Below are 17,287 nucleotides of genomic sequence, written 5' to 3' on the forward strand. Positions count from 1 at the left end.
GATTTACGTGTACATTATAGGAATGCCAGGTGGTCAAAATTAACCAGCAGTTCGCAACTACGACGTGCAGGGTTTCTGTTGGGTAGATTTGAAAAGGAGCGAGAACTGACGCTAAAAGTAGCCAAAAGTAGCCAAAAGTGGCCATGCCATTTATTTTATCGCTATATTTGTAGTCAAATAAAACGTGCGATGTATTACTATGTTTCTTTATTATTACACAATAAAAAATAATATTTTGAATAAGAGCACAATTCCTCCCCCCCTCCCCTCCTCAAGCCACTCGTAAGTTGCTAATATTTATTTATTTATTTGTTCAAGTACCCTAAGGGCCCATTAGGGGAATTACATAGGGAGGAAGCATAAAGTAAAACAGAACTTTGCAGATGGTTAATGCAGCGAAATTGTGCAGCAATTCGAGAAACATAGTAACAAGACAAATGTTATTACAGTATTGTACAACCAACAAAACAAAATACGGATTGTGAATTAGTTCCATAAGCGAGCAAATTTGTCACTGAAGATGACAGGATACGTTAGCAATGCTGAATTAGACAAAGTGGAGTGTGTTACTATAGAAATTGTGCTGGGTAAGTCATTCCATTCCTTTATTGACAAAGTTAAAAGCTAATTCTTGTACCTTTCCGTCGAGGCGAAGGTTTACTTTGTAAGCAAGATCGATGCAATTTAAACATGGGCTCGCGGTAAAATATGCAACCGCGCAATGTAGGAGTTGCTTCGATACGGATTGTGCATTTATTTATTTGTTTATTTATTTATTTATTTACTATTATTTATTTACCGTCAAGGGCCAAGGGCATTGAAGAGGGGAATTGATAAAATCGCACAGAAAATAACAAAGCATGGCGCGTAAAAAAGAAACAAACACATTTTCAACGCGCACTTATTAATACAATGGTACGGCAGCAAAAAGGAACAATGGACAAACTTACAGCGAGCTAGTACTTATGCAGTGGTAGTTAATGCCTTATGAAAACGCTGATTCATCAAGGAAAGTGCCTGAACTCCTTTGCTGTGCGCGGTAGTAAAGACCAGGAAATTGTATGAATGGAGTGCTACCTTCAATGCAACACAACATATATTGCGATGGCAAAATTAATACAGGGATCGTGAGGAACGCTACTGTAGAATAATTGATGAAATAAGCTTTGCGCGGCCAAAATTTCGACGCGCAGTTAGAGAGATAAAGGAGAGGCTGGCTTTCATGGCTGTTATGCTAGCGGTGTTGTTGTAGTTTGAAACAATGAAATGAGACGATTTATTCTCAATAAGTTCCTGTCGTACATCATACGATCCTACACTGAAGCAGCGTAGTGAAGGTTTGTTCACATTCAGGTATACTGGAAAGTTTAACTACCTTAACTTGGGGAAGGAGCGCTTGAAAAGTTGCGACGTAAGCATCCAAGCATACGGTTGGCACTGTCAATATTTTCAGTGTGTACTGTACAGTTTAGATTCACCTACATATTATATAACAGGTGGTGGGTTCTGATGGGACGTTATTGAAGAGTTGAATAGGCGGACTGCAGGCCGTAGCTAAGGGGGGGGGGTTAAAGCCCCCCCCCCTCCTGAAATTTTGGTGAAGTAGGTGTTTTTACCAAAAATAAATAAAAATTGGTTGTTTTTCTCAAAAAGTCAAGGTGTTCAGCAAGTGGGCCTCCCCCGAAAAAAATTCCTGGCTACGGGCCTGGCGGACTGTTAGTGTTTCGAGCGACACACATAACCTTATATATTCTGATATTTAGTTCCATGAACCATTGTTGGCACCATTTGGACACAACCATGTCGGATTGATTATTATATGTTCAATGCGCGTGCATACAGTTTGTGTAGAATTGATAGAATTCTCGCCAGAGACAGAGAGATTTTGGAACATTACAGCCAACAAGTCAGAAGCAACAATAAACGTTGAAGCAGTCTTTTTTTTTTTTTCAAGCCGCGCATCGAAATAGCAATATTAGTTACCTCAATACCAGTCGGGCTTCAAGTATGGTAGTAGATGAACTTTGGAGCTTAATTTTGCTGCGGATCATTCCTTTTGTTCAATTGACACGAGAACATGCGCTGTCCTGTCAGCATTAAAGATCGGCGTTAGCATAGATGGCGGGCAGCGTGAGCAGCGTGCTACAGCCACGTCTTTGCAAGCATGAGCGCCACTTCGTCACTGCATGTCTTCTGGCGCCCCGCGCTTTGCGCATGGGCGCCTCGGTATACGCACTAGCCTGTTGGTTGGGGAGAACATGACACGACAGAAGATTATTAATTATAACTGCTGACGTTTTACGTGCCAAACCACGATATGATTATGAGGTCAGTGACATCAAAGAAATTGCGCGACGAAAGCACGGACAGAAGACGACAAGTACAAACACAGCGCCCAAAATGCTGCTCTCATTATGATTATGAGGCACGCTGTAGCGGTGGACTAAGGATTAATTTCGGCCACCTGGGGTTCTTTAACGTACGCCTCGGCGTTCTTTGCATTTAGCTGTCATCGAAGTGCGGCCGCCCTGGCCGGGAATCGAACCCACGTCCTCGAGCTTAGCAGCGCGACAGCCTACATGCTGACCTGCCACGGCGGGTCACGACAGAAGAGAGTGGGAAAAAAGGGGACAGTCTTTAGCATTGCTTGGTATTTTATGCGCAAATATTAAGAAAACTGGCTGCTAAATGCGCCAAAACAGAAGTTCAAAGTGACAAGAAGATAGCCATGAAACCATCCAGAAATCTTAGTCGCCTGACGGGGTCGTAAAGTAGCCATTTCAGCGCAGTGTAGCGACCAGCGGCAACCCTGACGCAGTGCTGCATAGTCAAAGTCAAAATAATTTGTTATTCTATTATACATAAAAAATAGGGGATACTGAAAAATATACAGACGAGCGTCCCATAGTCGAAAACAGACGTCGGTGCTTGGAGGCCACAAATTATATTTGCCAGAGAACACTCAATAAACCATCTCGCGCTCGGCGTCTAGGCGTCATCTTCTTTCTTGTCGGGTCACTACGGCACGTAGAGGCGCGCTTCAAGCCCCCCCCCCCCCCTTATAGCGAGGAACCCGTGAGAGCTGGACGAAAGGCTAAGAGCGGATGGTGGTGGTGCGAAAAGGATACGGAGAGTTGGGCTGGTCCATTCGGGAGGGAGTCCGAGCAGGCAGGCTTGAGGCGGTCGACGGAGACCATGTCTCCCCGGCCGGTTCCGTCTCGTCAGGCCACCGTGGCACGTAGAGGCATGCTAGAGTTATATAGTAGTTCTGGGACGTAAAACCATAGAAATTATTACGTTTCTATTCATCTGCGTTCGATATGGGTCATCGCACATCATGATACCCTGTTACAAAGTGCGGACGGACGTGACCTAGAACATTGTCTTCAAGAAGGTAGAAACAAGCGCCAAAACACGGCCGCAATAGGTTCAAGGTACCGGGCTGAATTCTTAGTTGCATTTGACGTGTTCATGGCTTCCGCTGGTCGCAATCTTTGACTATCCAACCAGCCAGCAACGGAGACATATCATCTGTTTCTTGCTCCTTCTTTGCTATCGGTGCCCGCCAATTGAGCGTTCCACACAGAAGCGTGGTCGACTGTACTACGCCTGCCTTTTGACGTGCCACGAATCCCAGCCAGAGTGCCCAGCTTTTTCATGGTGGCCGTCACGCACCTTACTTATCTCAAAGAAGTCGCGACCTACATTGCAGTGTACGGCGCTGAGTCCTCGTTTCACGGTCGAGTGGCGCCACAAGCCGATGTAACCTCGCTAGTCTCGTATGCTGTCCCACGCGCCGAAGAAAGGCAATAGCTCGACATGTGTGCAATCCGAATAACCAACCATAACTGTTGCAATCAGTCGGGTTACGAGACCAGCAGTATACTATTAAGAAGGGTGAATGAACGGCGACACCTAGGACGAGTGCGCATTCGGGGCTTCCTTGGAACTAACAGTGCGAAGGGTAGCGGCTTGGGCTAGTTGGTAGGTCATGACAATTATTATAGCGGAAAGCAAGACGAAGACACAAGGTACACAGAGACGAGCGCTCGTCTTTGTGTACCTTGTGTCTTCGTCTTGCTTTGCGCTATAATAATTGTCATAACAGTGCGAGTTCGTGTTGTGGTTTTTCAAGCTAACTGTTCATCCATCTCTTTCTTACTTTTCTTCTCTACCCTTTTCTATTATTCCCCCTTCCCCCACCCCAAGTGTAGGGTAGCCAACCGAGGCAAAGCTTGGTTAACCTCCCCGCCTTTCCGCCTCGTTTCTCTCTCTCTTTCTCCTTGGAAAGCTCCAAGTAGGGCCAGTTTTCACGACATTCTAATGTTCTGATGGTACGACACTATAATACTTGCTAAACAGAACATTTTTTTGCTTTTTATTTGTATGAGTAAGAAATGAAATTTATATCCTGACATATTCGGCCTAAAACCGCGTTTGTTCAATCCTAGGCATAGTGTGTCTGGAATGAATGAATGAATGAATGAATGAATGAATGAATGAATGAATGAATGAATGAAGTTTGCAAGGGAACTTTCGAATGTAGTTGCGCTGAGCGAAAGGCATGAAGGACTAAGGACGAAGACGACAGGACACTTATGGGCAGAAAATTTCAACTGTTTATTTTCGCAAAAGCACGTCAAAGGTATTCACAAAACAGTATTAATAGCGAAGAGCTATGTCACAGCGTCATACACATGAAAGCAAGTCATTGCGACCCGCAACGGTCGTCGTGGTTACAGTGCTCTAGTGCTGGCCCGAAGGTCACGGGATCGAATCCCGGCCGCGATCCCGGCCGCCATTTCGATCGAGGAGAAATGCTCGAGGCCCGTGTACTTAGATTTAGGTGCACGTTAAAGAACATCAGATGGTCAAAATTCCCGAAGCCCTCCACTACGGCGTCCCTCACAATCATACCATGGTTTTGGGGCTTCAAACGCCAACAACTATTATTAGCAAGTCCTTGCAAGCCCCCGCGGGTTGCGCACGTGTAGTGCTAACTAATAATGCAGGTGTGTATATCTTTGCCATGCTTTTGCGAACATAAATGGTTGAAAGCTTGCGCATATACTTAACTTGCTATCTTTGTCTTTAGTTCATCGTGGAATGTTAGTTATCATCAGATTAATTAGTTAATTAGCTAATAATGAGTTAATTATTCCTTTCATTACACGTTATGCCTAGTACTGAACAAACTCGGTCGGCGGCAGATCCCACGTACCGTGGGAATCGATGTTATGAGAAGCATGCGCGGGATGGCGACTGCGGCGTAATTTGTCACATTGAGCGAAACGTTACGGAATGACGCTAGAGAAATATGGAAGTGGTATACGCACACTCATATGTTGAAGAGTCGCATCTATTATATAACCAGTTGTTTACGGTTGCGTAACGACGGCAACAGCAACATGGGTGTTACCAACACAAGACGCGGTAAACTGATATGTAGTTAAAGTTGTTATGCTTATATTTGTCCGTTATGACGGAGAACGCACGCACGTTTCACGAACCCGTGTGTATGTGTAGAAGCGGTTCTTAACAGTTCTTGAACAAGGTCATCATCACCGGACTTGTATCGGATCCGTTCGTGATTGCGGCTATGAGGAGTCTAAGTGTAGTGAAGTGCGAGGTATATGCAGCTCGTGGAAATTCTGCATGCCTCTTACGTTGAAGTGATTTATGACGCCTCCTGTCGTGGACGTGGCAGCGAGGTCTTCTGATGCACTGTCCACATCCAATCCGTCTTTCACGCAGTATAAGGTCCAAGCGTTGTTGGGTCTTGATAAATCAATGTTAAAATCACCGGCAATGATGAGAGGCCTGGTTATCGCAGCAGATTTATTGTAGGAAGCATTGACACCCGTTTTTGCGTAATCCACGTGGTCCACGTTGCGGACCACGTGGACGAATGGATGGTAGTTGAGCGGCTTCCAGGACTGTTCTGTCTTCAGTTTCTTCACATTCCTTGCGTCCGCCGCGGTGGTGTAGCGGTTAAGGTGCTCTCCTGCTGACCCTAAGGTCGCGGGTTCGATATCGGCCGCGGCGGTCACATTTCGATGGACGCAAAATGCTAGATGTCCGTGTTCTGTGCGATCTCGGTACACGTTAAAGAATACCCGATGGTCAAAATTTCCGGAGCCCTTCGCTACGGCGTCTCTCATCATAGCGTGGTTTTCCGACATAAAACACCAACAATTATTATCGCTCTCGTTGCCTGTCAGTGTGTGTGTTCGCGGTTACTGTGTTGGTTGATACTCTGTATCACCTGTGGCACATACTCGCATAACATTAACTCTGGTTTACGGGTATGTGCCACACGTGGCTGAGAGAAAGGGTTTCATGACGTACGCGACAGGTATTTTGCGTTATTCATGTCATGACCAGTGAATCGTGTTCCTCATACACTGATCCCCTGCTAGGCCAATTTTGGTATATTACAAGTTATGGAGACGACCAGGAGAGCGCCCAGACGTAGGCGGCTAGATAGATAGATAGATACGTAGATAGAAACGGTCAAAGTGCCTGAGGTTCGCTAAGAAATGCTTCGCATTTAATAAGTAAATTTGGTTTGTCGCCCACACAAATAACTAGAGAAAAAAAGATGATTCGGCTTGGCAAGCACGAAAGGCGAACGCAGTCACGAGAAAAGTGACCCAGAAGTACGCTTTCGTTTCTATTTAGTTATAATAACTAGATTCGATTCAAACAATAAAATAAACCATCGTGCGTTATTTTTTTCTCAATTTACATGGTTTGATGACCTCATATGCGCAAGTATTACGATATTACGGTATGGTAGAAAAATGTGAAAGAATAGATCAGTCAGGATGTGACGAGGACCACCTTCATTTGCAAAAGCACAGGATACCCTTAAGAGGTCCCGAATGACTTTCGTGTCCTGCATTTAGAGAGCAATACATGTACATAAAATTACGGCTAGCGCGGTCTACTACGTCCTTAATTATTAGTGGTCTCTAACGTCGTCGATTAGGACGGTCGCAACATAACAATTGACGTTGCAGCGGAGAACCGCTGTCAGAGATGACTTCATCTATTATTATTACTACTATATGGATTCACCGGTTGGTTGGTTACGCAAACGATCATTGACGAGCTCGCCTTTTTGTATGCTGGTCAGCATCCCGAGCCGCGAGGCGCAAGTAGAGGAGCGAATATGCGACCGGCCGTTCTGGCATAGCCAGAGGCGTAGGCCACCCGTTGTATCCTCCCCCTTCTACCTCCCCCTTTGTACTAGCCCTCCTTTCCTCTTGAGGGAGGGGGGGCGACACAAAAACTAAATGTAAACGTGTCATGCGCATGTACACGAAGTCATTTTTCTTTCAACAATTTTTCTGTCATACCTACATCCATAGATCGAAGAAGGAATTTGTGGAAATGGGTCACAGATATTGTACCAGTTCTGATCATCGTGCTGGCATCACACTGTGTCCATTCATGAGAACTCACACGGTCCTTTATGAATTCACCTAATACCGAAGGCGAAAACCATCTCCTTCTTCTCAATCGATGCATTGATCCTGCCCCGCTACTCTCCCAAAGCTTTCTGCACCTAACGAGATTTCACACTGCCTCCACGATCGGAGGCATCTCGCTGGGTTTCGCAGTGCCTCAGTGATCCGCCCACTTTTGACTACGCTACGATGGCATGTGATGACGTCATTATACGACGTTACGTCATGTTACGTCACAGTGACGTCATGGTACGTCATAATGACGTCCATAACTTTGGTGGTCTTTTACGTCATGATGACGCGTGTGGGACGTCATCTGACGTAACAGACCACCAAAGAGTTTATCGGCGGGAATCACCGTCAATAAACCCACTCGCACCCAATGGATGCGACACGAGGCATGATCCGACGGCAGTGCGCATGTTCCACGCGTCCGGAACAACTTATAAGAAGGGACCGTGGACAGCCATAGGGAACCCAAGCTCAAGTTTGCGGCGCGACGACAGCTCCGCACCAGCCGCGCTGCGGCTCTGTCGGAAAGCTCTGAACCTTAGGCGCGGCCGACTCGACCCCTTTCACGGTAGCGGTAGCGCACGTGCGCACGCGTTCTTCTCTCGGTGCGGGTAACTGGGGGGCCGCCAGCTGGGTACGTTGAACCGAGAGGCTTGCTGTGCGAAGCTGCGCATTTCCGCGATGGCAGAAGCAACCCCGCGGAAGCGCAAGCGTGGTCCGAAGTATTGCGGTTTAGTGGCCAGCCACAACAGTGCAGACAACGCCAAGGCACACGATTCACGTGTTAAACTGTATCGGTTCCCGGGCGTGTCGCACGAGAAATAAAGGCGGCAAGCGTGGATAGCTGACAGCGCTGTCTCGCCTTCTATTTTGGCTGTCTGAGTTCATCGCTTTCGTTCGTTCCGACTACCTGAATCGGTAAGTAACGGGGCGCATGCACGCAGCGACTACAGTAATGATTACTCGCTGTCTTCTCGCATTGTTAAAGTCCAGTTACGGTTGTAGGTGAAGCAACTTTGTGTTTTGATTCCCCGTGCTCGTGAGACCTACCCGTCGTTGTTGAACGTTCACATTCGCGTTATACCGTTAGCGTTGCGCGGTTGGTTGAATTCAACTGAACTCCGCACATTGTCAGAAGTTCGGCGCCTGCATTTCACGCGTCGGGAAGGCTCCTTTATCCCGCCGGAACGGACGTCTGTGCATTTTCAACAAGCTTTGACATCGTTCTGCAGGTTTGCTTTGTTTTTGTCACTTTATTAGGGTGATATATATTTAAGCCGCTAAATATAACTGGCACTTAATACATGCTTTGCAATTGCAACCTTGAAGTAACCACCTTCTGACTTTGTGCGATTTTCTAGCCGCGTTCACGCAACAGGTTTTATACGCCTGTCAAGTCGATATCATAAAAAGAGACTGCAAGCATGACGCGAGAGCCGGAAAAACGAGGCGATCAGTTCATCTTGCTTCACAGTGGTCAAAGCTCAGCTAGCTGCTTCGCGTCTTAATCGGCGGGTGATTCTCCAGCGGCACGGAGGACTTGACTCTAACCTTCTCAGGAAGCAGTGCCGTGGCCGTATAATCTTTTTCTCGCACGCCGCAAACGTTTGTTCACGAAAGTACACGGCTGCTACTGTAAGCATGCCATATCAAAACAACAATCATATGATTTGTAGTCCACGCCGCAGAACATCGATAGCGTGTACGGCTTCATTTCGGAGTGCATGTGGACCATTATTCATCTTTAACGTGACAGAATGAGACTTACCTCGAGGTATACGTCCTACACGGTGTAATCGCGACTTGGGAAATGCATTTCGCTTTGAGTCGGGCGTGGTTGTCGTCAATCGTCTGCTCTTCACCGTTAACGTGATTGACGAGCTTTCCTCATTTTATCAAGTTCGCTTTTCGGAAGTGCCAGTCAAGCTTGAAGATCCTTTTGAAGCCGCACTGCAAGCGGTACATTGTGAGACGCCGCAAGTGCACCGCGAGAGCTCTGCACGTGCAAAGCGAGCGGCAACGCGGTGGAGAGAAGGGAAAACGCAGTGGAGAAAAAGAACTAGGAGGCTCACCAGTAAATATACGGCTGGCAGTGCGGGCGATATGGCAACAAGGAGCATTAAGCGGAAGGTCAGAGAGGCGGAGAAGACTTATTGGATGACAGCGAAGGAAAAGAAGCCGGCTCTGAGTAACTACCGAAAAGGAAAAAACGAAATAAGGAGGGAAAGGTTTTATGATAATTCAAGGGGAAGCGCTTTACTGTTTGAAGCAAGGTCGGGCTGCCTTAGAACGCGTAGTTATAAAGCGAGATTCAGTAACGAAGAAGAACAATGTACATGCTGTGGGGGAACTAAGCAAACGATGGAACATGTACTGATTGAATGTGGCGATATTCACCCAGGTATACGTGTGGGCACGAGTCTACATGAAGCCTTGGGTTTTAGGGACAACAATGGAAAGCTGAACACGTCCGCGTTAGAAATAAGTAAGAGACGGTTAGAGTATTGGTGGCAGAAAAGTAGAGATAAAGAACAAAAATAAATAATGGGGGAAAAATAAGGTCATTCTGCCTTAAGAGGCAGAGAGATAGACCGTGAATTTATGTTTTTTTGGTATAATAACATAGATTTAATCAATGTAGATAAGGTATTAGGCCAACACGAAACAAGGAAGCTTTTTTTTCCTTTTTTTTTCTTCGAGCCTGGTGGCAGGCATGTCACCGCCACGTTATAAAGGGGACGCTCATAGCATCCATCCATCCAGCAGCGCCGCTAAGCGTTGCTTGGGCAGCCTATGGGGGGAAGTGGCTGACAGACTGTCGCGGACTGGAGTGTTCGTGCACGGTGAGTGAGCCCCGCCGGGGCGAAGGTTAGGGACTGGAAGTTTTGCTGTAATTTTGCATAACAGTTCAAGATTGTTTCAACTAACAAATGAAAGCCTAGTTCCCTCAGCAGTCTCTCGCGGCGTTCCTTAGAGTAGGCGGACTCGAACCCCAACACGTTACAAGGTGACGTAATCACGTGATATTTTTTGCATCACTCGTCCCCGACGCCGCGGGACGCCGACGATCAATTTTCGCGTTTTATGAGGCATCTAAGGCTTTGGCCTTAATATACAAATGTAAATTAAGCGCATTCGGAGAGATCTTTTAGGTATGTTTCAGACATAGAAAGGAAATCCAGAAAGAACCAACAAACTTCAAGTAGCAGGCTTCATAGAAGAGAATTTTCAGCAAGATTTACTAAGACTTTTATATCGCCTTATCCTTTTTCTATCATAACTTTTGAGACAAATAGAAATCCGTTGACTACCTTCTCTGCTCCCTCGGCTACGGCTACCTGGGTAGTAGTCCTGCCCTGCCCCTCCCTCTCGTTTCATCATTTATGTGACTATTTATGTGACTATTTTAAATTGCTTTATTTTTATTTATTTTTAATACATCCCTTTCTGCCTCCTCTATCATTTTCTACCTTCAATTAGTTCGTCTTTCGTTTTTGAACTCCCGTTACACTTAGTGGTGTACGAAAGGGTTATCTTCTTTCTTTACGATATGCTTAAAAATGTTTTTTGGCCCGGTTTAAATTAGACCCTCTGAAGGGGGGGGGGGGGGCAGAGGAGGGTGAAATGGCGTCCCCAAAAAAGGGAGGGGACGGAAGCTGAACGAAACGTGCAGATTGAGCTTGGCGCACAAAATAAACCGGTCGTTGTTCCAGTCAGAATTTGGAAGTGTGTGAGAGAGAGATAATAAAACGAGAGAAAGGCAGAAAGGTCAACCAGAACTGTAGCATCCGGTTTGCTACCCTACACTAAGGGGAGAGGGAAAGGGGAGGAAAGGAAGCTCCTGCTCTTCTCTCCGCTTTGGAATTGTACTTACGCATTGTGGATGCCAGCTGGGCTCCTAGATGTCTAGAATAAAATGCAGCTGCTACCCTAATTGGAGGCTGCTGAGGTTAGCGGCCCTGGGGGGCTTCATCCCTCTAGCACTGCAGAAGAACGTCTTGCTCGGTAGGTCGGTGTTTGCTAATTGACATATTGTAGCGCTGACGCCCTATTCACGCAGTCCCGTCTTCTTTTGTTTCTTGTGTGAATGGTCTTCAGAGCTACAGTATGTCAGCCAACCTCCACCACGGTTTTTGTAGGCTTTACGGGTCGCTTTCTCCTTTTTTTCTGTTCTTTGTGTAACAAAAGTGCAGTCTCAAGAAGGCCTAAAGCTGCTCACGGACACTTGCAGAAATGAATGAATGAATGAATGAATGAATGAATGAATGAATGAATGAATGAATGAAATGCGGTAGATTTCCGCCGTCGTGGGTACTTCTTCTCACGTGCCCGCCGAACAGTAGTGGCACTACAGAATGCTGCCGTCGGAACGCCTCTGTGCACATCGCTAGCGTTGTTGCGCCAGCCATAAATTGAATAGAGTGTATTGTCATCCGCGAAGCGGATGGAATGGAAGATTGTGAAGCGGGGGAGGGGAGAGATAGGTGAGGTGGATAAAGGAAAGTAAGAAAAAAAAGCGTGGCTGGACATCCAACAGATCCTGCGATATATAAAATACAATAAGAAAAGACCCCCCACCCCCCTGCTCCTTTAGAACGAACGGGAGGGAACGGGAAAACAAACTAACAGTGGAACGTCGCGAGTAAATAAGCGTAACAATATCAGTTCACGCAACGTCGATTGCACACCGACATAGTCCCGGCGGAATACAAAGCGCGTAGCGAGGGGTTATTGCACCTGAGTGGTCGCACGCCGAATGCCCAATGGCCGTCGGTGTACCAGGCGCCATCGAAAACAAACAAGGCAGGCGCAGGAGTTCAGGTGCATAGAGTTCGCATATTTATTTATTTATTTTTTCGTAAAATAAAACGTTGCGTGGACTCATATTTCTTTCACTGGCAACATAGGGCACTGGGACGACAAATAACAAAAAGAGAAAAAAAAAAACAAACAAGAAAGCACAATGCAGAAATAAAAAAGAAAGACGGCAGAAATGTATTCTCCCTTTTTTCTTCGCATTTCGTCATACGAGTACTCTGGAGCGCTTCGAGGAGCTCTTTCGTCCATCAAGGCCCAGTTTGTTTGAATACCCTTAGTTCGATTTTCTGGCTTCATCCGTTTACCTAACAGGAGTACTGTAAATTTTTGTTACGCTCATTCACGTTTTCTTCTCGTCTTTCTTCGCTGTACGCTTGTGCGAGCGCAGAAAATTGTGTTTTTAGTTTGTGGCCATCCATGCGGCACTCTGTGCAATCGTTACGATAACATGAATATTCTGTACAATACTGTTAAATCTAAAAGGGTGTCAGGGGGCACTGGGAGTAGCCGCTCTGTCAAGCTCTGTCACGTTGCAGCTTTTATTCGATTGCTCTTGGCTTTTTTTTAAAAAAAAGAACCTTCTCTTGAGTAGTTTCCCAACGACAGTTCAACCCCTTAAGGAGCTAATTGTGATGAACTGTCGCTAGATGCGTCAGGTTCGCGTAATATTGTTGAAAGGCAGTCAATATTCTATTCCCGCTGAAATCGCATCAATCACCTAAATCAACGTTTTCGCGAAGCACTAAGCAGCGCTGTTTATATAAAAGCCTGTTTTACCTTGCTGCTATTATTGCTCACTGTATTTGTTTTGCCTTATGTGTGTATGTATTTCGTTCTCACCACCCTCTGTAATGCCTTTGGCCTTGAGGGGTAAAACAAACAAACAAACAAACAAACAAACAAACAAACAAACAAACAAACAAACAAACAAACAAATAAAAATAATAAATAAAAAATAAATAAATAAACATTGCAAGAAAAATGTTAATGTGCTGATTTGTGCATCCCCTTTGTAATAAATGTGTAGCGAAGCGTTCGAACTTGGTAATGGGTTGTCCTCTCGAAAGCCTTCTAGTGGGTCGCCCTCTTCGGCTTTTTTCGAAGAGAACGCAGCTCGCGCTGAGAGTCGGCCCCGCCTTGACTGTCGCTGTTGAGTATCGTCGCCGCTAATAAACCTCTTTATAAATGTAATTAAAGCGTAATTAAATAGCTATTAATTCGGGAGTCAGTCATGCTCTATTCTTGCATTGAAAAAATCGGATCTCTTGCTCGCAGTTCATGTACAATTTGTCATTGTTGATATTCGTTTCGAGCAAACGAATATCATATTTCTCACTCATCATCGACGGAGAGTGGGACGGGACAGGGGTTTATCACCTTTTCCCCCCGCCTCGCCCGAAGGAAACTGCCGGACTTTTAATAAAGTTTATTCATTCATTCATTCACGCGGCCCTGCGAATGCGACATATTCAACGAGCTGTCGAGTATGCTAGCGACTTCAGCAAAGTTATCGCCCGCAGCAATACGTTGCACACTGAAGGTAAACGAAGGCAGATTAAAGATGCGGGAGGTTCGATTCGCCCAAAGCGCACTGTATCTTGCTCTTTATTGGACATTAGTCAACAAAACTACCAAAAAGAATCTGCGTCCGCAAATGTGAGCGCAGCGCCTGAAGGGGTTTCACCGGTAATCATAGGCTTCCGCACAGGGGCATGGGGGGCACCCTAAGTATATGAAGGGGGGGGGGGCAAGTCTGCCCCACGCCCTGGCTAAGTTGGAGCTGTCCCGTGATTATTTGAGGTGCAGGGGTATGGCCATGCAAGTTTTTGGCGAAACTGGCGGGCATGGACGCCTGGTCTTGTATTCCAAGAACGGCTTATTTCCCATCTTTGCCCCCGGAAAGCCGTAGACCTAAAGCAGGACGTTGTGAGAAACACGTCGTCTCTTCATTTTCATTTATGCATCTATCGCGGCTCTTCATTTCTTTCGCACTCGTCCAATCGGGAGAGCAGCACTGCGGAAAGCTCTCTTCTTCCCCATAGAAGAACTCTGCACATGCCTATGTTGGTGATGTCTTTAGTGAGCCCTAACTGACCCAGTAATGGGTCCTGTTGCGTTTAAATATGTGAAAGCGGCGCAACAAGGGACAAAGAGTCAGACGAGGGAACAGGTACAAGAGCGAGGGAACAAGTACATCAAATACAGGCGAGGGAATGAGTATATCCCTCGTCTACGCCTTAGTCCCGTGCTGCGCCGCCTTCATATATTTAACTGTGCACCAACTAGCCGAGCAACGAGCTTGATTAGACCACCGTTTGTGTTTGTAGGTCCTTCCTGATGCTGCGGCTACCGGCCGGTGATGACCATTCCCTGCAAGTTCTCACGGAGGCTGCTTCTGTGCGTCACAACCTGCGTGGGCCTCTACGTCGTCTTCCTGTGGTACCTGCACCTCTCCCACTTTGGCCGCCGCGTGGACGTCGGCCTCGCAGAAGCGCTCACTTACGACCTCTCCGTTGCCGCGCCCACGCTGAACGGAGGGTCTGAAACCAGGAGGAATTCGGGGTCGTCGGCCAAGCGCATTCTATCGAAGAATCGATTCGAAAGCGGTCGTCACACGTACACTTTCGCATACATCTTGAACAAGCCGAATTTGTGCTCCGAGCCACCGTCGACGGCCGTTCTCATAGTCGTCATCACGAGCTCCATCAACTTCGCGCAGCGCAACGCCATCCGTAGCACCTGGGGCGATGCGGCTCGCCGCAGGGGCTACAAGGTGATCTTCCTAGTGGGGACGCCCAAACTGAAGCCTTTCCAGAGGAACATAGCGTACGAGGATTCCCAATACGGTGACATGGTTCAGGCGGACTTCATCGACTCGTACCGAAACCTGACGCTGAAGTCGATCACCATGGTTCGCTGGGCGAGCGCCTACTGCTCCAACGCGAGCCTCGTGCTCAAGATCGACGACGACATGCTGCTGAACGTGTGGGACCTGGCAGCTCGCGTTCGGACCCTCAGCGGAGTCAAGCGGACGATCTGGGGGCTGCTGGCGCAGAAGTGGACGCCCCAGAGGAATCCCCGGAGCAAGTGGTACGTGTCTACCAGGGCGTATCGGAACTCTTCCTACCCGGACTTCCTGGCCGGACCGGCGTACCTCCTGTCCGGGGACAGCGTGCCGCTTCTGGCGCGCGGCAGCGAGGGCGTGCCCTATCTGTACCTGGAGGACGTCTTCCTCACGGGCATCGTCGCCGAGAAGGTGGGCGTCCGCAGGGTTCACGACGAGGGCTTTCTCAACTACAGGAAGCTCTTCACGCCGTGCACAAGGCCCACGATCCTGACGAGCCACGGGTACACGCCCCTCTACTTGAAGCACACCTGGCGGGCGCTGTTTGCCGGTGCCGAGAGGCGGACTTGCGATGATGGCGCGCCTGTGGACGGCGACGGAGGGAACGGCACGGCAGTGAAGACGAACGTTGAAGTGCGGGGCAGTGATTGATTAGTCGGAAAACATTGTACTCGCACGTGTCACCCGGGGGTGGAGGGGACACTCGCAAAAGAGGAAGTCGGCATTCGTCGGAAAGTGCTAGAAATAAGCTAGGGAAAGAGAGAAGTGGTCGAACAGAATATAAACATCGTAGCGCACGAGCAAAAGTTACCGTGTTTCACGCAAAGCTTTCTCCCTTACTTTAAAGATGGATGCCTACATTCCGCTCTAGACTGTGATCGAAGTGGACTGGCGTGCGGACAGGCGTGACAGCGAAGGAAACATGGCGGCAACATTGCTGAGAAAGGCGTGCAAAAAAAAAAGAAATAGTTCTTTTTGGAACTGTGAATTAACGATAGAGCCTCAATTCTCAACGGAACCGAGACGAAGTACCTCATTGACGGCGCATAATGCCCCGTCAATGAGGTACTTCGTCTCGGTTCCGCTATTTAACTTGCCGAATCGGTTGTTAGAATAATAGGCTTGATCAGTTACAGCGAGAAAGAAACGAACGCGTACCTCAATATTTGGTCTCACTGGCTAACAGTGACAGTGCAGCTCTGCAAACAGGACAGAAGCAGTTAAGCGGGGTAAGGAGGCTTGCAGTGATGACAATTTGTCGAACCACAAATGTAATTGAAGCCAACGTTTCGGCAAGTAGACCTGTTCAGTATCGAACGTTGGGGTAGGTGGTCATGCATTTTAACAAAATCCGGTTTGCGCTCATGAAGACGGGCACACAAAGACAAGGAGCGCCTGTCCTAGTCTGCCTCGCCTTTGTGTGACCGTCTTGATTTGAGCTATTTTGACTTTTCTAAAAAAAACAGTGGACTTGTCTTCTTCAGGGCGATGACAAGTCCCCGTGTCGAAACGTCGCCTCCAGCGGTAATTATTCAACGAATTACCCTCAGTACAGCTCTGGGGCATATGCAGAGAGGAAACGATGATGCGTTGTAAACGTATTTCGCAGACGTAGAGCCACAACGTTAATGAATGTTTGGCGACTTGCGCCAACAGTTGTTACTACGGCGTATTTATGTTCCCAAAACATCCATTTGTAAAAGGAACTTCGGAATGCGCGGCTGTGCATGGGAAGCGCAACGACGCCCCGTTTGCGTTTTGGACACTCTTCAGTGTTTGAGTTCTCGCGTCAGCAAGGCAATAAAATTTTTTTCGAGATCACCCAGCATCGAGAAGGCTGCCGCCTTTGGGATTGATGCGCTGAAATTTCGACCGGTGTTTCGACAGGATTCCTTCTGTTGGCAGGTAAGTGGCAATGGTACGTTTTTTAACGCTTCACCGCAGTCCAAAGCCACTGTTGGCGACCGATCGGCCTAATAACATAGTTACATGGGCACGCTAACCACAGTTCCTCAGTTACGACAAACCCGCCGTGGTGGTCTAATGGTTGTTGTGCTCGACTGCTGACCCGACGGTCGTGGGATCGAATCTCGGCCGCGGTGATCGTATTTTTGATGTTGGTGAAAGTTCTAGAGGCCCG

General features: G+C 47.4%; 1 protein-coding gene across 1 annotated transcript in view; it reads left to right on the forward strand.

Moving 5' to 3' along the window:
* The window catches only part of LOC119404181 (beta-1,3-galactosyltransferase 5), a 36,657-nt gene extending 20,852 nt beyond the window's left edge, over positions 1-15,805 (forward strand). The window contains exon 2 of the mRNA XM_037670760.2: positions 14,630-15,805. Within this exon, the coding sequence (XP_037526688.1) occupies positions 14,662-15,798 (1,137 nt within the window). The 5' untranslated portion in view covers positions 14,630-14,661 and the 3' untranslated portion in view covers positions 15,799-15,805. The remainder of the gene's footprint in view (positions 1-14,629) is intronic.
* The last annotated feature ends 1,482 nt before the right edge of the window (positions 15,806-17,287 follow it).

Source organism: Rhipicephalus sanguineus, chromosome 9 (assembly GCF_013339695.2).
Source record: "Rhipicephalus sanguineus isolate Rsan-2018 chromosome 9, BIME_Rsan_1.4, whole genome shotgun sequence".
NCBI lineage: Eukaryota > Metazoa > Arthropoda > Arachnida > Ixodida > Ixodidae > Rhipicephalus > Rhipicephalus sanguineus.